The sequence below is a fragment of the Pungitius pungitius genome, chromosome 7 (assembly GCF_949316345.1).
Source record: "Pungitius pungitius chromosome 7, fPunPun2.1, whole genome shotgun sequence".
Taxonomy (NCBI): Eukaryota; Metazoa; Chordata; class Actinopteri; order Perciformes; family Gasterosteidae; genus Pungitius; species Pungitius pungitius.
In genome coordinates, this window is record NC_084906.1 from 2,980,626 (window position 1) to 3,001,868 (window position 21,243).

General features: G+C 42.1%; 1 protein-coding gene across 11 annotated transcripts in view; it reads right to left on the reverse strand.

Annotated features, from left to right (window-relative positions):
• The window catches only part of lrrc7 (leucine rich repeat containing 7), a 75,651-nt gene that overhangs the window by 24,633 nt on the left and 29,775 nt on the right, over positions 1–21,243 (reverse strand). For all 11 annotated transcript variants that reach the window (XM_062563707.1, XM_062563706.1, XM_062563714.1 and 8 more), the window contains 6 exons: positions 4,578–4,780; positions 3,050–3,167; positions 2,375–2,453; positions 1,555–1,644; positions 1,099–1,155; positions 152–215 (listed from right to left, as the gene is read on the reverse strand). In XM_062563707.1, coding sequence (XP_062419691.1) covers positions 152–215; positions 1,099–1,155; positions 1,555–1,644; positions 2,375–2,453; positions 3,050–3,167; positions 4,578–4,766 — 597 coding nt within the window. In that variant the 5' untranslated portion in view covers positions 4,767–4,780. The remainder of the gene's footprint in view (positions 1–151; positions 216–1,098; positions 1,156–1,554; positions 1,645–2,374; positions 2,454–3,049; positions 3,168–4,577; positions 4,781–21,243) is intronic.

Genomic DNA, 21,243 nt, shown 5'->3' on the forward strand with positions numbered 1-21,243 from the left:
GAAAGTGGGTGAGACTGGGCGAGCTCTCCCTCATTGCTTTCTCTCGCTAGCCACCCCAAGGTCATATCCTGCCCACCTCCACCCAGCCATCTCTTCCTATGAAGTACACACGAAATGTTTTGCTTTATTTCAAAAATACAATCATTCTCACCATTTCAGTGAATTCATTGCTACCCAGATCCAACCTCTCCAGCTGTGTCAGTCTGTGGATGGACCTGAGAGGAGAGAATACACTGGTTACTGATTACTACAACTACCTCGTCACTACATACTATACTATACTATACTACTATATATGGATATACTATATATATATATATTACTATTGTTCCAATTGTTAAAATTAATTGTAAATTAGCATTTTAGCAATTAGACAATTATTCATTTCACATTTCACTAATACACAAAAATCAAAGCATTAGTATCAGTATAAAGTGTTAAAACTACAACAAAACCATATCGAGTCAAGAAAAAAGAAGATTCTTTACAGTCTTAAATCAGTTCAATCTGTTGGTTTGTTTATTGAGTTGTGAGGTCAGTGTCTCATCACAGCTAATGTTTCGGCAGAGGTCTTTAGGATGTGGCAGCAACGTCCATTTTAATAGTTAAAGAAGTGTGCTATAGTTTCCCGGGGAGTAACTTAAGTTAATGTCAACAAAAGCTGCACACCTTTTTTTTACTAAAATGGAGCTTACGTGTTGATTATGACGCACTTCAACAATCAGCCCTGAACCACATTACAGTATGGATTGTACACTGGTATAGTTATACTTGCAGGGTAGTTCCTTCACAACTTCTAATGTTAAAACATTTTAAACTGATAGAGCTCCAACACTACTGTTTTAACCAGCTGTATCAGTATTCAACCCCACCTGTCTAGATGTAGTCTGGGAAAGCAGACATACACTCTGTAATATCTTGAAGCATCTGTGTGTGTTTGCACGTGTGTGTGTACAGCTGCACTCACTGTGGCATTAAGAATACAATTCAAAATCTGTCTCAACTCTCTCTCTCTCTCTGTCTGTCTGGCTGCCTGCCTTTCTTTACACACACACACACACACACACACACACACACACACACACCAGTGGCTCTTACTTTGGCATAGTTTTCAGGTGGTTCTCTCTGAGCTCCAGGATCCGTAGTTTGGAGAGTCTGAAAAACAGACAAGACAGAAAAAAATTGCTATAACAGAGAATGTAGCAAAAAGGCCCTATTTATCTTGATTACCACTTGAGAATCGTTATTTTCTTACCAATGCTCCCCTAACTATATTAAGCAATGGACCAAAGTGACAACACAGTGACGCTTGCAAAAAAGTTGAGAAATATATATTAATGGGAAAAAAGGACGAGGAAAGAATGACTCTGGAAAGAGGAATGATAACAAATCCTTTAATCTGTGCAGTACAGTTTAAAGGCTTATATCTGGATGTACCCATATGTTTGATGAAGACTCCTTACAAGTCATACTAGCAACATTGACTGAATTACAGTCTGTGGGGTCTCATGCTCAGGAGCAAGCACACACGAACAATTGCTTGCATCACTTTACCTGCCAAAGTTAGCCGGGAGAAACTCCAAGAAGGCATCGTTTAAGAAGAGCTGGGTCAGGTTCAAGAGCTGCGTAAAACCATCTGGGAGTCTGCAAGAGAGACACATGGCACAGAGAAAGTGAATAAGAACGTATGCGCAACAGCAATCGAAAAGAAAACGTTCAGTGTGTCCTTGAAGGGCCAAGATGGAGAAAAACATGTTTCCATAACAACCCTGCAGAACCAGCTAGCTTCTGTCAGCCTGCGGATGACTCATCTCTCACGCACACACACACACACACACACACACGCGTAAAAGCAACATGTATGTCTGCAGTGGAAGTTGAGTCCAGTTGTGCTTAATAGAAAATAAAACCATTGACAGAAAAACCTGATTCTCTAATAGTAAACAACATCATCATTATATTGTAGCAACTGTATCTTCTAGTGTCTAGTGCCAGCTGAGCCAATAGCACATACGTGGTTTGTATGGAAGTTAAGGGTCTGTGAATAAAAAAAACAAGACAATCGTCGATCTCTTGATTGGGAAAAATCTGCTGAAACAGCTGAATACACGTCAGATGCATAAAGACAAACGCATTACATCTTGAACAGAGTCCAGGTCCATTTTAACAGGTTGTCTCAATTAATGCTATCAACATAGCATGAAACACCGTGTTTCAGCCTGAATACAAAAACATCATCATGAGCCAACTATTTAAGAGATGATTATTTTCAGGATGATAACGATGACAAACAAGACAGTTTGCAGTCAAACTAAAGACTGGATTATTCCAAGGAAAGAGCAAGATGCTACTCTACAAGGCGAGTGTGTCTTACTTGGTGATGGGGTTGACACTGGCCTCCACCACAGACAGGCCTTTACAGCATTTTATATTGTCAGGGAACTCCTGGATACCTGTGAGAGAGAAGCACATCTTAGCGAGTATTCAGGCAGCATCGGGCGTGAGGTTATTGTGGTGATTATTTTCAACCTGGGCCTTTTTGAGATCTGTGCTGCCCTTTGTTTTTCACTCAGCCGCATTAACTGCATATACCGTAGTGCAGTGGTTCTCACGTGTGGGTACCGAGAGGGCACTCGGAATGGGTGCTTATAAATTAGCATCCATTCAAAAATCCTACTAAATAAGTTGATATTTAATGGATTTTCAGGTGTTTTTTCAGCGAGATTAGCCGCCAGCAGCATGAAGCCGGCACATCTTGTTTTCTGAATTCAGGTCATCTCAGGACAGTTCAATGAATCAGAAAGTGATGGCACAGCACAGTGTGTTACACCTTGTTTTTTTTTAAATCCCAAAACGCTTTGTGCTTGTTATGGGGTCCGTGGCGGCAAAACTATTTTTTTTTTACAGGGTGTACATCACTGCAGCAAGGTTGAGAAGCGCTGCTGCAGTGCACCTGGGTATGGCTGTTATTTCCATTACAGTTGAGAAGGCCAGTACATTTTAGATCGAGTTTTACTTTGTTCAGGTTGAATCAGCCCAGGATTTTTACCGTTTTTACTGATGTCTAGCTCTTTGAGGTTAACCAAGCTGGCGATGGTGGTGGGCAGGTTGGACAAGTCGTTATCAGGCATGCTCAGCTTCTTCAAGGCCTGGCAGTTGAAGAGTTGCTATGGAAACACAGAGAGGAAACAAAGGAGTATTATAGTCTGTTGGCACATAGAAAAATACTGCAAGAGAACAGGCGGTTGAAACACACCGACAAAAAAAACAGACACAAAAGAATACATTTACTCTGTCGCATCTTACTGTCACTATTGTCAAAAACCAAAAAACATGAGTGACCCTAGGGCCAAAGAGCTAAAGACGGGGGAAGGGGTGGGGGTCAGATGATTCATGCCACACGCCTCTGCACTTAAAAACACACATCACTTACTCACACACGCTTCAGTTAAGGAGCTCACTTACACTTATCTACACCATCTTGGCGCACATAAACATACACGCCTGTTGTGTGTTGATTGCAAGTTTCCCCGCTTAGGCCGTAGACTTTTCCCAGTCATGCAGGTTATATTTAGAAATCCAATTCACCACCTCGGTGATTTAAAGCAGGACAGGATATCGATAAAATGAGACAGCGGACCTATAAACAGCGCCCGTAATTCGCCTTGAAATATTGTGAGGGCATTTTGCCTCATTACTGCAAAGGCCAAAGTTCTCACAGGTTTCCTGTCCCTCTGTGACGTCGAGAATGGAATGATGTTTGTAGAATGGAAACGTGACAGAAAAACAATGCTGTTTAGTCTTAAGACTTTTCAGATTTGACCTACGCATATGAATGTCAATGTTTTTGATAGGTCAAATCATTAACATATTATTTATATGGTGCATAAATCACACATTTATAAACTGATATCTTCTCAGTTGTCCCGCATGAAATGCTTAGACGAATGGATTGGATTTAAACGTTGTTTATCCTGCACAAAGGAAGCATCCCAATGACTTTATAATGATAGAACGTTGCATACAGTGGACGAAGTGAGCACGCCTGAGGCTGACCGAGTACAATGAAGCTGCACTGTTCACTGAACTGCACTGAGGAAAACACCTTTATGTCTCAAGACCAGCACGGCTTCGGTGCCTCCCGTCACACAGGTTTTGCCCTGGAGGTAAAGATCGAGTAAAAGCAAAGCTTTACAGCATTGCTAAGCTGTCAATTCCCTAAAATGAAAAGCACTAGTGCTGCTCTCTACAAGTAAATGAATGGGTTCACAAACACAGCTGTAAATCCAAATGTGTGAATTTCTGAGGGTGCAGTTACAGGCCAAATGTTGAACACAGGCCAGTTTTTGTGAAATTGCACACAATAGGTCACATTTTGTAAATGTGTGTAACACCTTTACTTAAACCAGAACAAAGGTGCAGCAAACAGGTGATTTTATTCAAATTAAATGAGGCCACGAAATGAGTAAAATATTACAACTGGTGTTTTTTTGTGTACAAATGATGTAAGTATCATAAACTTGAGTTTTCCACGGATTTTATGAAATGGGGATCAGCATATGGTTCAGAGGCGTTACCTTGGGTAGTTCCTCAATCTGGTTGGCGTCAAGGTAGAGCTCCTCCAGAGTCCTCTCAAAGCTGAAGATCTCCTTTGGGACCTGCTGCAGGCTGCAGTGGGAGTAATCCAACACGGAAATCACTTCCTCTTCACCACGGAAACAGCGGCACGGCACCAGCCGGCCAATCAGCTTCCGCTTGGTGGTCATTTCCAGACACTGCACTACAGAGGCAAGAGGGGGAGAAGAGAAGGTGTGCTGTTAGTTCAGAGGGTCTGATGCAACCCATCCACAGGTGCATCATATCCGCGCAGTCTCAGTTCATTGCGATGCGTGCCTGTGCAGACCATTGCTTGAGTGACAGCACCAGGGCTCATCAATAAAAGATTAAAAAGAGTCAATCAACTATTCAACTATCAACTATTTTTCTTCACAGATTAATAACTACAGAGCCTGTCATTAAAATTCACTTATTTTTTTTTTATGACAACTTTCTGAGCTACGTTCAATAACGGTGACACATTTCACTGCTTTTGCTGAGTGAAGCTATGAATAAATAAAAATAGAGAGTGTATACAAGACAGCGTTAACATCAGTGTTAAATCAAAGCCTGGATGAGTTTATGAGTCGGCACGCTGTCGTTTGACTGAACATCCACATGCCCACATTTACAGTGAAAAAGCAGCTTCTTAAAAACATAAGAAATAGCTTTCAAATGACCGCCATGCAGGAGTGAAACCTGGGGCATTACTCGTCAGCCAACAACATGAGGCTCAACTCTTGCTTGTAAATCACACACACACACACACACACACACACACACTCATAAAAAGGGACTCTTCAAACAACAAGACACAGCCTTATAATTGTTCAGAGTCTTTATTAATCTGAGACAACATCACTTTTTGGCTCCATTACACGGACTCCATTTAAAAAGCAAGCAGCTGAATGTTGTGAGTGGGATAACGACGAGTATTAAAACTCCTTCAGTGAGGATTTATCGTACGGCTTCATCGTCTCAGATCAAAGCGCTTGACGCTACACTCAATCTGACGACTACTGACAAATAAAGACGCTTTAGTACCAGCCCATTCAAACAGAACAAAGAGCGAATATCCAGTTATCTTGACTGCTGCCTCAATTTTTTTTAGTTTGATCTGTATGAGGTGAAAACCAGCTGTAATGAGGACAAATGGAGTGTGAGGACGACAGGAGGTGACGAGGAGCGAAGCTGATGAGACTAAGGGGAATCAAAGCTGGGAGGGGGGGGGAGAGAAAAGCAGTAAGAAAATATGAGTATGAGGAGTAGCGAGCGCAGAGTGGAAGAGCGAGAGGCTCAGAGATAAGACCTGCAGCTTCATCCGTCCATAAACACACACACACACACACAAACACACACACACATTGTCCAGCACAGTGTGGCCGGATGAATTCAGATGTTAAACAGAGTGTTTTGAGCACAGCGAGGACACTATGTTATCTGCTCTAGTAAGGCCAGAGAATATTTTTCTCAAAAGACCACAGATCCCCCCTTTTTATCTAAAGAGATTTGCACCGTTCAAGTCAATACACCCTTCATCCAAAGGGATGCTCAGAGTGCTGCGTAATGAGGCCAGCTGGGATTTGCGTAAAGCCAGCCGTCACACCTTGGACCGCGGCTTCCGACCCGCTAAAAAGGTAAACAAGGGTCTGCTTAGCTCAGTGGTTCTCAACTGGTGGGTCCCGTTTTTAGTGGGTCACATGACACAATGTCTTTGTATGGAGCACTCTGGAGCAGAATACACATTCACATGTAGATACGTCCCGCTGCTTGGTACGAGATCCTCTGCACCAAAGATGGTTGAACAAAGCAACCCGGAAACTATGTGGCCCAAGACATTCATTTGTATAAATAAATCCCAGTTGCCTCGACGTGGCCTACTGATCAGGCTCCGTTGCAGTTCCAAAAGCTCCAAAATTGCCAAGTAAAAAAAAACAAAAAAACCTAAAAAGTATTGTGGTTAACGATGTAGCAAAATGAATAAATGAAATATCTGCCTGCAGTCTGCGAAGCCCTTTGTTTTCTTTTGCTACTGATACCGCAGCTGCTTAATTCTGCACTCACAGACCACTGATGTAACGGCTTAAGCATGAAAAGACAGAGTAGACTAAAAATAACATCTTTTTTTTGTCACAAGAGCAGAGAAGAAGAAAGAAGAGCTAATGGTGCCCATTAGAATTAGGCGTGACGGCGGGGACACTGACTGATGATAGGAAGACATGGGATGTGTTTGGTTGGGCAGCAGCAGCGTGAGCTCACCGCTTCATGACCTATAGACAACTCTCCAAAGGTTGATTCTATCACAGCAAGAACCCAGAATATATATATGGACTTGGGAGGGGAAGAGCAGCAAGGACATGAAGCCGCTTCATCAGGTCTGTGGATTTCCTCTCAATAGACGCCGTCTAAGCGAATGAACGGCGTGGCGGACGTGGAAGTGTGTCCAGTAGTGCTCACGTCGCCACACGACCCACGGGAAAGAGGTGGGAATGCAGTCAGAGGGAGCCGCCACACATGGGGTGAAACTAGGAAGTGAGTGTGGTTGGCAGCGTTGGCCTTTGATGCTGCTATGGAAACAGTATGACAGAACAACTCTATAGCAGCACGCACATAACACACACACACACACACACACACGTACAAATTGTTTAAGCTGTGTTCATATCAGTTTAATCGTAGTTACATAAGACAAACAAAGATGTGAGTGGTGATACATTTTCCAAGAACCGCTAACACACACCCGCCTACACACACTACACACACTACACACAAGCAGCCACCCACACACATGCACATATTCACATACTAGCAACATGAGGTGTTTTGATTATTTACTTTAGTGAATACATAAGCCTACTTACCAAATCTAACATGTATGAGCTGTAGTTGATTTGAATGGGAATGCTGATAATATTCCAACCTGTTTTTAATTCAAATTGAACTAGAAATATCTGAATAAATACTACAACAAGTGTCCGCATCTCAAAAGATAAAGTGTTTCAGACACTAACATAATGCAAGTTCATCTCAAAATATATAAATAAATATAGTGAAATATATGCTATGGGTTAGTATGCTAAAGCTATGGGGTTAGTTAAGAAATATAGATAAAAAAAATAAAAATAAAGATAAATAAGATAAGATCCAGACTTCGTGATTCTCCCATAACATAGATTGGTCTAATGAGGTTGGCACGGGTTACCATGGTTGCACATCTCATGAGGTGATGACGGGTTACTGCTCAGGGCATCCAAAGGATACGCACTACTGTCTGTTCACACAAACGCTTGTCCAACATTCACATACTCACTTTTTAGTACTGTAAAAAGGAGTCTTCCTGTTCAGTAAAGAATGCATGATGAAAAAGAGTAAAACTAAAGCGCAATTTTAGTAGAGTCTAAAGTCTAAAGTTTCATATTACAATCCGAGAGGAAATTGACTTTGCCCCACTGGTCTGAATGTGATCTCTTCATTGAAACGTGTTCATTTGTGAAGGGTGAACTCCCCTGAGTCCTGTGACAGCCATCACTTCACGTGCAGCCGTGCCGTCACTATAGTAACCGCTGCCATAGAGACCGTCTCCCAGGAGCTGGGTGTATTTTTACTCTCTCTCCCTCTCTTTCTTCCTTTCGCTCATAAAACAGAACATGCTGCACTGAGTGGGCGATCGCTCTACATTTGGTGACGCTTTACACGGACTCAAATATTTTACTTTTATAGCACCTAAAGGAGAACAGCTTCTCCGGGTCTCTCTGACTGTTTTTATTTGTGGAGGTATGAATACGGCACCCTGCAGAACTAGCCCAAGGCTTCTGCAGTCCCTCACACACACAACCAAGAGATGGGTAAAAAACACATCAAAATGTACGTTGATACAATACAAATTACCCCTCAAAAATGGGAAATGTTGAATATTAACATAAAAAACAAAATGCCAGTGCCAGAAAATGTAACAAAATACAATACATGTATTTCATATATAGGAAATACCCTTTCTGGATTTCCTGTTTTCTTACAATTCTGTATAACAGAGCATTCAGATTTGGGCTATATAGCGTCATATAATGTCTCTTTCTGTGTAAGTAGATCAAAAGAGATGCAAACAAATTGTCAAATTACATACATTTTGCACAAACTAATTATATTATTATAATTAATTAATAATCGTATATTAAAATTGAATAATGTGACTCTTATTCTGAAATGGTGGTTGTAGTAGAGTCCCATTGTTAGACAGCAATCCAGAGACTTAAGGGAACATTGATATATATTTTCAGGGATATTGTGAAAGCAGCATGATTGATTCGTGCAGTTGTGACAGTAATGCAAAACACGCACACGCCAGGAAATGACGTTATTGCGTCTCAAGTGCAAAGGCTCCACAATTTGTCGCAGCACTTTGTAGTGCAGCTCTTCACTTCTATGGCTAGACGCCTGCTGTGAGGCGCCGCAGGCTTTTCAGACACGACTGTCACAATTAGTCCACTGATGAAACCCTAAAATGTCTGAAGTTCCTTTCTAGATTGTTCGGTATATAATTTGCCAGCTAAATGTAATTGTTTCATAGGGTAATTAACCTTTGTTTCTTTATTATTAGATGTGATACAAGTGTGTATACAGCTAAAAATTCCCCCTCTGTATTGTGAAGGTTTGTTGTGTGGCTCTTTGCTTGTAACGCACATTGACTTCTTGTTGCTTCACAGTACATTTTGTTTGTGCGTCCTCTGGCGTCACTGCAGCGAGCGGCTCCATGAGCACAATAGCCTTTGTGCGTACGCGTTTGTTGGGTACCGTCTGTGAAAGACAGGGGAGGCCTCAGGCGAGTATAAACAAGGCTTAGCGATGCCGTGACACCTCCACCTATGCTACTCAGTGAATTCTTCACAACATGGGACCAAACGACATCTCAAGGACTACTTAAACAAAGGACCAACGCTTTCTTTTTCTTGGTGGGAACAAAGTCTCATGGAAACGGCACACAATGGCTGAAAATGAAACGTGCAGCCCGTCCAATGGGTCTGCCACAGTGGATCCAGGTGGCACTTCTGTAAAACCCAATGACCCTTACATCACCGACTCTAAAAATAACAACAATCAACCGACACAACAACCCACAGAGCGGCCGACAATTCACCTGCACCCAAAATGTGGGCATCAATTCTGCCCCGGATGCGCAAATGTGGTCAAACCAAGATGACCTGAAACTGAGGCTCCAGTCCCCAAATGACTGGGACCAAAAGATGTCTTCTGAGGACATCGCTGCATTAAAGTGACAAATCCCAAACATATCGCAGACAGAAAATAAGACAATAGAGTGGGATATACAAAGAGAACACAATAAATAAAAATAAACACCACGAGCAGTCAGGCAGAGAGGCAGCGTGACAAACATATTGCGGGGATTTACGTGCAGTGACAACATGCATATTCCTGATACACGCATTTGTCAATTAGCTCATTGACACCTTTTCCTCTCTTTGGAACTGTTAAAAAAAAAACTACAGCAGGCTTCCGACTTCCGATTTGAGGGTAAATGCCTGTGAGATGCAGTTTATCCGAGGTGGTGTAACCCCACGAATGGGAGCTTATTGCCTGAGGATCAGTGTTTTATACTAGTTTTGTCGGTCTGCTTGTGCGTAGATCAGCGCTCACCTGCTTCTCCCTCAGAGAGCATGCGTCACACACAGTGGCAGGACACGTCCAGAAATGTTCTCACTTTGTTCTCATTAAATCACATTGTTATTGTAAGTATAGAACCACACGCAGGCTATTAAAGTCCAGTTGTTTATGACTGAATTAATGAGGTGGATAAGTGGTCATGCACAGTTAAAGAGGTTACGTCCCCCAACGAAAAAAGGTGATTGGAGTAAATCTTTTCCAAATGTGTCTCTCAAAGAGGTGTAACAATAAATGAGAGATCCGTGATGATAATAAATATCTGAGCATTACAGCTTGATCAATCTTTAAATGTTCCATTCCAAATATTTTCTCTCCTTGCACAAACAAAGACATATAAACCATAAAATCAATTAAAAAAAAAACAATAAATGCAGCAACTAAAGTGTTACTTTACTACTCAGTTTACTACTGAACGTAAACCAAGGCCTGACCCCCCCCCCGGGGTCGGAACCACTGACCAACAAACAGTACAGCTATGAAACACTGCTTACACACACATTCGTTCATCGGGAAAATACTTTTGGTAAAAAGGGCCGTGCCTTTGCCTTCGAAAGAAGCATACGGCTCAAGAAAAAAAAAAAAAAGTTATTACTGTATGTCAATAAGTTAAGTTATATCTTAAATCAACAAACAGATCAACTGGCAGTTGAACGTTTTCAGGGGACGTATTTGGTTTTCCTCCTAAAGGCTTCCCTCCTCCGACTGTTCCTCGGCATCCGCAAAGCTCACAGAGGAGACTTTATATGAGCCAGTACTCTCCTTCTGGCGTCTCTCTCTCTCTCTCTCTCTCTCTCTTTCTCCTCTTTTCAGGCCAGTCTTCTTTTTTTTTCTCCTTTCTGTTCTTAAAGGGTTGCGCTCGGTGGCCCAGATCTGCCTCAGACGCCCCGGCATACCTCCTCCTCTTTCTGTTTTAGGCGTCTCTCGCTCTGGTCTGTCTTGTGTGTTGAACTTTTTTTTTATTCCTCCATCACAAACCCTACCGAGGAGACAGTAAGGGAGGCCATCTTATATCGAGCACTTTCTTTTCCTACCCCCCGTCCATGGGGGTCGTCTCGATCAAAATCCATTTTTTTATTCTCGGAGGGGGGGGTCATTGGAAATATAAAGTTATCATCTTCGGTTTGAAGAAGAGGAAATATCAGCAAATATCAAGCACACGACAGACATATTCATATCTTTAAAAAATATTGCTATGTTGCTGATAAGTAGTATTCTATTACAATGCATACATGTGCAACACGTTGCACCTTGCCAGCCTGCCAGCATTTTATTATGCACTGTGAGCCCTATGGACATGAAAGAAAAGAAAATAAATTAATATGATATAATCTTTGATTTGTTAATATGTTTCTGAAAATGAAAAACCTTGGCTAACCTGTGCAGCCCGCTGTACAAATGTTACACCAGCTCTACTTTAAAGTGCAATCAGGTCTACTGATAAATCTTCAGAAATGAACGAGACTAAAAATCCAAATCAAAAAACAACAATATATTGCAGAGCCTAGATGAATATACATTACCCTCACATGACTGGGATTACTAGACGTGTGTCTGGTTGTGCTGTTGTGTGTTATTCAGCGAGTTAAGGTCACCTTGTGGTGCTGGTGAGCCAGCTGCTTGTCCAACCCTCAGAGGCCCGAGTAGAGACCAGCAATAGAAGACACACATTTCTACTATTACTGTGTCATGTCTTACAGCGTTTGGCCTAGAAGCGTTGAACTATTCATAGATCATACCAAGAACAGGGTGACACTAGTTATTACAAGTTTTAGGCTAATTTGATTAAACATATAGAACACTGACTATGAACCCTACATCCTCGAGTCACAGCACTGATCCACCTCACTTCATAGTCTGGACATGCCATGTTTTACTCTGAGGTTTGAACCAGTGGATTCTCAATGTGACTTCGGAACTCAGTTTTCCACTTTTACTGTGAACAACTGGGTGGTTTCACTACTCTCTTGAAAAGAATTCAAATGAAAAGGGTTTCAGGTCCCATCTGTGACGGTGTGATATTATGAGCAGATAGATGCCTCCTGAGTTTCCACGTATAACAAACAGTTCATTATCAGTCTCTTTTAGCTCCCATTAGGTGTCCCGGGGGAGAATGAACACGATCTTCAGCAGCTACGGTCTGTCTGCTGTTTGCTGCTGGGAAAAAAAAGAAAGAAAAAAAAAAACCTAGCCATGGTGTTAAATCTAAACCGAGGCTGAACCCTTATGTAATTTAAAGCTAGGTCTTCTCCCTTACAGCCTGATGAATAAAGAACCCACAGCATCCTGATTGCAATAAGATGGTTCACCTTCACCTGAAAAACTCTCTCTCTGTACACACTGTGAGACCTGCTGCTATCTGGAACAACCTCTCTATCTTTTTGTCGTCCCTCTCTCTCTCTCTCTCTCTCTCTGTTGCCCTGGCGAGGAGTCAATCTCTCTTTTTCACTGCCAGCTGATAGCTGTGCATGACTGTCTGGATCTCCATCCATGCGTTCGCTCCATCTATCACCCGCTGTGGCCTCTGTCACCCCTCTCGATCGCGTCCTTCCTCCTTCTTCATCCCCCTCTGTGCCTCTTTTCCAAATGAAAATAGATAAGATGCAAGAGGCTGTCCATCTTTGCATTTGGTATCTTTCAGCTCAAACCCTTGTCCTTGTAGGCGGGCCACTTTGACACTGAAGCGCAATATCTGCTGCTGCTGCAGGAATCTTACCTGAGAAGCAAACTCTTCCCGCTGGTTTGCAGGGTTTTCCCCTCTGACTGCAGGAGAGCTCCATTTGCATGAACAGCCTTTAGTACGTTTTTTATCCCTAAGGCCTTCCTTAACAGTATGTGGAAATGTGAGGAGTTGCAATGTGAGGAGTTGCCATGGTAACCGGGGACTCAATTGCCCAAAATGACCATAAAACACTAATTAAAAAGGCTTGGCTAGGAGCACCATTTTGACAGCGTTATGCAGCGATGCTGAACCAGTCCCTCAGGGAAGGAAAACGATCCACAGGTCACTGCATGGCATTTTGTCGTTCTTTGGGACAACAACTATTTTAGGTGTAAGTACAATATGTCAGCTCAGCAGCTTTGCCAGGTTTTGGGTTTTTACTCGACTCGTTTTTCATGAATAAAATGTTTTCTTTTTGGCCGTGACATTGACAAGTTACCAGATGTATGATTCAGGCTCCAGCATACCTGGATGCAGTATATGGACAAAATATTAAGTGCACATATGTGATGATCCAAAGAGCATCAGAGGATTGCTGTTCCTGCAGTTAGGAGGGATTTGCCACTGGGTGTCCTGGTTTTAACAAGCTGACCATGGGGTCCTGATGGGGATCTTTGTTGTTGATTACTCCTCTCACTGCACATTTTCTCTCATCTCAGACTATATTTTCTTTTCTTCTTTCCATGGTTAGAATTTCTTATTTTAAAGTTTGATGTTCTTGATGTATCCAGTATAACGGAAACATGTCTTCACTCTAACAGGAAATCTAATTGCTATGGAAAGGCGTTTGAGTCATCCTCATTTAACCACCATTCCCATGCTGCTAGGTATACGGGCCGGGCCAACCTGCCCAGCAGGGTTCAGCTGACAATGAACCACTAGCACAGCCACTAAATATGAATCTTCACACCTCCGGTCTATAAAAAAACACCGATTAATCTGAGGGGCAGTCACGGATACACCACCTGTCTGATTCTGATTTTGGAAAGTAGAAGAGGTGATGCATCATGCATCATCATCCCCATCCTAATGGTTTCACCTCTGTATCAGCAGCAGTAGCCACCGGCGCCAACAGACCACAGACAGGTTCCTGCCTGGACACAGAGAGAGAGACAGCAGGAGACCGGCAGCTTCATGACCACACACTAGTGTTGAGCCCACTAGTCACGACACAAAAGGGTCGTTTTTTTTAACACGATGCCATCGCCACGGCGACGTGGGCATCACAAGGCAAAATGAGGGCAGTCAGTCAAGGGTGAGAGACTTTTCCTCCCCCATACCTGGGCACCATGGAACTTCAGCATCACAATTCAGAGCACTTTAGGAAGGAAGACAAAGTGTGCATTGTCCTTGTGGAGAATCATTTGTCAAACTAATGAGGAGTAGAGTAGAGGAACAATAAGCTCTGAATCTTCCCACCTACATTGCAAATATTCTTATAATCAAAAGGAACAATACGTCATAGCCACAAATGTTCTCCTCGCTCTGTTTCTTTTATTTTCTTTTTGTCTTTTAAACCATCTACCTCAAATGGACAATTGGATATTTGAAGAGACAGAACCGTGAAAGCATTTCAATCAGCAGCAAGCTTCCCTCCCAAAACTCAGGTCGAGGTTATCTTTTGTAGAACAAAATATTTGATATAAAAGCTCCCAATCCATTATGAATTATAAAAAAAAATCATTTCCACCAATATGTCCTCATGCTCCCATCTGTTCGGCCATACATAATCCATTTATATGGCAAGCTTCATCCCGTCGCTTCAGTACCACTGTAAAACATGGATAATACCAAAGAACTTAAACGACCGAATAAAAACCAAATGGGGAATATATTTTTTTAATAAAAAATGCTACACTTGTAAGGGTTGTGACTTCTAAAAAGGTCACAAAATGAACTAGAGGTGTAATGAGCTGTCCTTAAATCGCTTCCCAAAACCAAGATATGACATTTGTGTATACAAAGCAAAGCAAACATGAGATCCCTGGCTGAGAACTAGCTGGTGTGCGGTTGGTGCTCCGTCAACAGGCAGAATTAAATTGCAAATGAGCCCTGAAGACGAAGATGAAGATGCTCAAGGCATCTCGTGCTACAGCGTTCATCCAGACAGTGACATGCACACCTATGGAGCCCATAAGACCTGTGGGGGCTGCCCTACATCCACTGATGTGATATATTGGCCAAATCCCAATCTCCACACTCACCGACTTTGAGGCCTTGGGGGGGTTTTAGGGCTGTCCCTCTGCCAAATGAGTATTTGAGGGCTCTCTCGCAGGACATTTTAAGCCCTTCACGAACCCTTTCTGTGAGTCAGCATTTCCACAGACTTTGCCCGAGGGAATTACCCACAATGCATTGCATTGGTGACGTTTAACACAGAGTCACCGGTGGAATGGAAACGTTAAAAAGAAAGTGTAAACAAAGATGGCACATTGATGATCAGCAACTTACATTTACCCAGAGACATCAAGGATTAGAGATGGGAAAAAAAACACACACAGTATTACACAAACGTATTTATCAAACATTTCATCTAGCCATGAAAGCTGTTTGACATTAACTAATAAATACAATATTTGAAATTTTCCTCTCATCTTGTCAGAACCCGGAAGACGATCAGGAGGAAATGTATATAAATAAATATTTTGCAGAAAAGTGGTTTCCCCATTTGTATAAAGCCCTTAAAATCTTTCGTACTCAACCATTTACCACGTGACGTCAGTAAGTCCCTGAGGGTTCAGGGAACGAGGCTTTCATATCACACACACACACACACACACACACACACACACACACACACACACACAAACACACACACACACTGTATGTATATACAGTACCAGTTGAAAACTTTTGACTATATATACACATGCTGCTCTACACACTCATTGATGGGCGCACACACAAGACACACACACACACACACACATGCGTGCAGAGTGGCTTAACAACAATCTCCACACGTCGGTGCCTCCAGGGAGCTGCGGGTCTTTTTTTCCTCAAATGTAAAGAACAAACACTGTCAAACCAAATTACCGCCTCACATCTCCTCCTGGAGACCAACTCATCAAATGGAGCATCGTATAGATGCCGCTCGCTGAGAGAAAGGGTCTCTTGTTACAATATATCAAAATATCTACTATGAAAAAAGTTTCATTATTACGGTTTGCTCCTGGGCGCCTTATTCATTCTTTGGGGTGAGTGGTTTGAGGATTTCCTCGCAAATCGTCAAATCCTTCATCAGTGCTACTAAAGACAAGGTGGAAAAAAAAACGTCCGTCCTCTGAGCATAAAAGGAAGCGGCATCATGGTCCACTGATGCTGCTGGTGGAAGCAGCTCAGTTTGGCCAAAGCAGACGACCCCACTGTCGCTCTTCGTCTTTGTCCAAAGCAGCGGGGGACCGGGGTCAGCTAGACAAAATCCAGAGGAATGCAATTGTAAAGAATCACAATGAAAAAAAAAAAACTATGTACAGCCTCAATAGGTGTTGAGTTTGTTAGTATTAAAACAAAACAAAAAATCCAAAACACATAAAGGAGCCGCACTGGGTGACCTGTTCCTTCATTATCAATAACACAAAGTAGATTTTCAGTCACTCCACATACGCCGCCATGCCGACGCAAATGCACAAAATCTGCCGCTGAAAATGGTTCCCAGTGAGTAATGTTTGCTACAAGAACCCCCGTTGTCTCGCCTGCAGGTTCAGGTTATTACTACAGGAATGTACATACATTACATTCCTGAAACGTGAATTGAAGTGGCAGTAGGCAAAGCTCAGTGGAAGTGGAGTCAGGAAGACCTTCAGCTGTCAATTTAGACCAAGTCATGGCGGCCCGCCTCCAACCCGCTCACCTTCCTTTCATCACATGCAGGCCCCCGAGTAGAGGTCAGCAGAGGTCAACTCAACTCCTCCAGAGGCTCAGCACTCCCTTCATCCACACTAGTGTGTCCACCCTCGGTTGGGGGGGGCTTTCATCGCGGCGGGATGACGATTAGTAACATTATTGTCATTGTTTTCACAAGTCATTTAAAAAATGATGTTCACTCAGAATAATGGGTCTGCTGATTGAAATAAAGTCATTAAATTAGTCCCACTTTTAAAGTCAAGGCACACATAATGCATAATTTAATTACTGTATAACACAATAATATAATTATAGTTTCAAATGGGCCATTCTGCATAATGAGTATGTTGAATTCCAGTACTTTTGTACTCACTTTTTGTACTTACTTAACTTACATTTTCAAGACGGAACTTTTATATGTAATAATGTACTTATACAGTATCACTGTGCTATATGTTTAGTTAAGAACTGTCCTCTGCCCTTATTAAATGTTTATGTTTTCATTTGGAGCGAATGCGTCGGGCCTGAGAGACACACCAATAGATGTTTTTTGGTCTTGTCCAGGGATTTGGTTGAGACTAAATTGGTTTCCCAGCCTTCCCCTTTAAGGGAAGAACCTAAACATAAACGGGGACATATGGAGATTACGGTGGAAAAAGCTGCCATTTTATCATCTCAATAAAACAAAGAGCAGCTAACCCCAGCTCACACTGACAGGAGCCATCTCTCCCGTCTCTTCCTGTGTGACGGCCACTGACAGCCGAGTGGAGACAGACGGAGCAGGACAACAGGCAGATGCTTGTGGATTCAGAGATTACTCTCCCGCTCTCAACCCATCCTTCTTGACTGGCTTCGTGTGTGTCTCTCTGTTCACACTGCTACACGGCACACGCGTGTTCCCAAACCTTACGGAAAATTGAGGATGACACTAATTCTAAGCGCAATGTGCATCACGATCTAAACCCTTTTTTTTCTCCACCATCTCACAGGGGCGCTTTTTATTTATCGGAGCCGTGGCTTTTTTTTTTTGCTACAATAACATAGTCAATACTAATAGACCCAATGGCTTAAATTAGCGTCATGATAAAAGCGGTGACGGATGAGAGGATCTTAAAGACTAAGAGGGGCCCGAGGGTCACTCTCTCTGTCTCCAGTACTGCGAGTCGCTGAACAAAGACCTCAGACCAGAGGCCTTTGTCTCATTAAAAAGGAGATGGGTCGCCCGCGGCAACACGTGGACCAACCAGCAAAGGATGCGGGCAGACCTGCCTCAACCTCCTCCTCCTGTGAGACTGTCACACTTCGCATCCCATTTCCAGGGGTTACTGGACAGGTTCCAACTTGTCACATGTTTGGTGGAAGGCCTAAAAATGCCACACACTGAAGGAGTACTGGCTCTTTACATCATTTAAAGCATCGAGGATCCTGACAGCTAAGAGGCTTTCAATGGACTACGACAAAGTTTTGCACTCAGGAAGAACCTGCCATTCAAATGTAATACATTTCATGGAAATAAAAAGTTAAACCTAAGAGCGGACAGCTGTTTTTAGATGGGACTGACGTTACATAACTGAACATAACATTCAGGTGCACGTACTTGAAACACTTTTCCTCAATGACAGGGAGTAGCAACAAGAAAGGGGACCATTTTCATCTTACAAGCTTTGAGCTAATTTTAGAGCTATGATACAAGTTATTTTAGTCCCCCGTCTACTTTGATAGAGCTTTTAAATTATATCCAAAATAAAACTGGAATAAGAGCGAAACTACTGGATCAATCAGAGATGATTTTGTGGGAATTTTACCAATAAAGGGCGTTCAAATGATTATCAAACCTATGCGTTGAAGACTTCTGGTTCAGGAGACTTGATGTCCCACAAAATACGGTCTTAAGTAACCTGCATTACTTTCTTTGAAACAACATCCTGTCACGATAAACTTTGAGCCACCGCCTCAATGAAATGTTGGTGATAAAGGGGAAACAAGTAGCAAATTTCCCAACCTATACGATCATAGGCATCAAGTGCACTCAGCTTAGAGTGTCATATCACAAACAATACGATGCATACTATATACCATGCCCAAACTAAAGTCCATTGGAAATGGTGTCGTGGGTGGGAAGAGAAGCCTTGTCCTACAGACCAGTTCCCACCAGATTTAAACAAAGCAAGAAGGAAACGTGAAGGTAAATTAAACTGCACACACACACACACACACACACACACACACACACACACACACACACACAAACCTTGCAGATTCAGCAGAAACACTGGGTCACACAGTACGACACATTGGGCAAGTGTGAAAGACTCAACTATCCACACACACACACACATCCTATAAACACCTTGCTGCAGTCCTGCCAGGTTTATTAACAAACTGAACGGTTACCTTTGGTTTCTGCCAAATATTTGCTTTCTTCCATTATCAACATACACGTGCAATATAGCCTGTGACCACTAGAGTTGAATGATCCGATGATTATTTTCTATATGAAACAGTAGTGAAGCGCATAAGTGGCCCCACAAATGCCCCCCCCCCCCCCCCCCCAAATAGCTTCAATACCCTTGCCTGATTCTCTCCTTGGTAGTGACAGGTCCTTTTTGTTCTTGTAGCTGTCAAGATGGATACGGAAAGGCTTTCTGTGTGACAGGAAATACAAGGATCTCTGTGGCCCGTCCCGTCAATGTCTCATCAGAAGGGCGCCTGCTGAGCCACAGCTGTGGACGCCAGATCTTGAAGTGACGCCCGAGGAATCACATGACACTGCCGCGACGGGCATCTCAAACGGGGCGCAACTTTGGTTCAGAAGTGCTCAAAACAAACAAAAATAATTTATATGAACTTTAGTTCAAATTAAAACTAAACTTTAAGCTTATCTCTGATGCAACATAGTAATAATACATTAATTTGAATATAATGCCAACTGTTGGAATGAATAAAACAAATGGACTTATAATTATTCATTTCTCAACTATTTGTTTATCTTTAATTTATTAATTGAACCGATCATTTGATATCATTAAATATATTGATTAAATGTCTGAAAATGTATGTTTCCATTGATCCGGATTATATCTTGTCTTATATATTAGATCTCTTATTATATCAGAAAGTGGTATAACCCACTGAAACCTAAAAGGTCTCAATCATCAATACCCATTAATGGAATACTGATCATTATTTCAGAATAAATGCCTCGTGCGTTAACAAATGAAGGGATTCTGTCCACAAAATAACATTTTGAAAGGGCTTTTAAAATGGAAACTGGAAGAGTCTATTTAATAAAGGAATGATACGTTTTTCAAACCTTTCACATATTCTATATCTATTTCGATATTGAAAATGCACAATGTCTATATACTGAAAGATGATGCGCACAGCGTTTTATTTCCCTTCTGTCAACGACACACAATTCAGAATTGTAACTCGTCCAAACCAGCAAATTTGGAAGGAACACATGATGTAGAATAGAGTGACCATACAGAGAAAAAATAACTTTACACCCAGATTTCCCCTCCTCTAAGACTGGACGCGGCTGTCAGGAATCTTGCATTGGAGCCAAAGAAGGATGTGACCCTGGAGAGAACAATGTGCTTGATGCAACCATGGCAACACTGTCACGGAGCCTTGAGAAGGTACAGAACGGATGCTCTCATAGGAAGATGTAGTCGCAGAATGAAAAAAAATCACATTAAACCGTCTGGACTAAATGGATGAGATGATTTGGACGATTTTACCCCGTGGGGAAGAGCAGTTTGAAGCAGCCTGCGTGAACCTACAACACGGCGTGTGCTCAGTGCCGTGACCAATAGGATGTTTCTGTCTGTTCCTCCTGCCTCCACCTCTCTGCTTCTATGAAATCCTAAAAAGGCTCCCTTACATGGATTTGGGGATTTTAAAAATGCCGGAACGTTGCATGACATTAAAAAATGTGTTGTTTCTGCCTAAACGAGATGTACTGCTTCAACCCCACAATCCCAAAGATGCAGTACCCATATTGTTAATAGGTGGCTGTATAATGTTTGCAGCTTAAGCAAGTTAGAAGGAACTTGACAAAATGAGTGTTTATATATATTACATTCCTCATTATATAAAACAGAACAAAAGCTTAGAATTATAGATGTTGGAAAAGAAAGACATCATTCTGATGATTGATCCATTATTTCTCATTGCTATTATGAAAAACATGATCAGCCAATTGCTGTAGCATTTGTTCTCAACACTATCCATCTGAAAATTCAAAATTGAGCACAAATAATTAACATTTAGTGTAAACAACAATACTTTGCTGTTCACATTTGAGCAAAGACACCACTTTCACATTCTGTATTCTCTATGCTTTCATTAATCCATCTAGAATTTGGCACCTTCTTCAACACCAATCTATCACAACCATC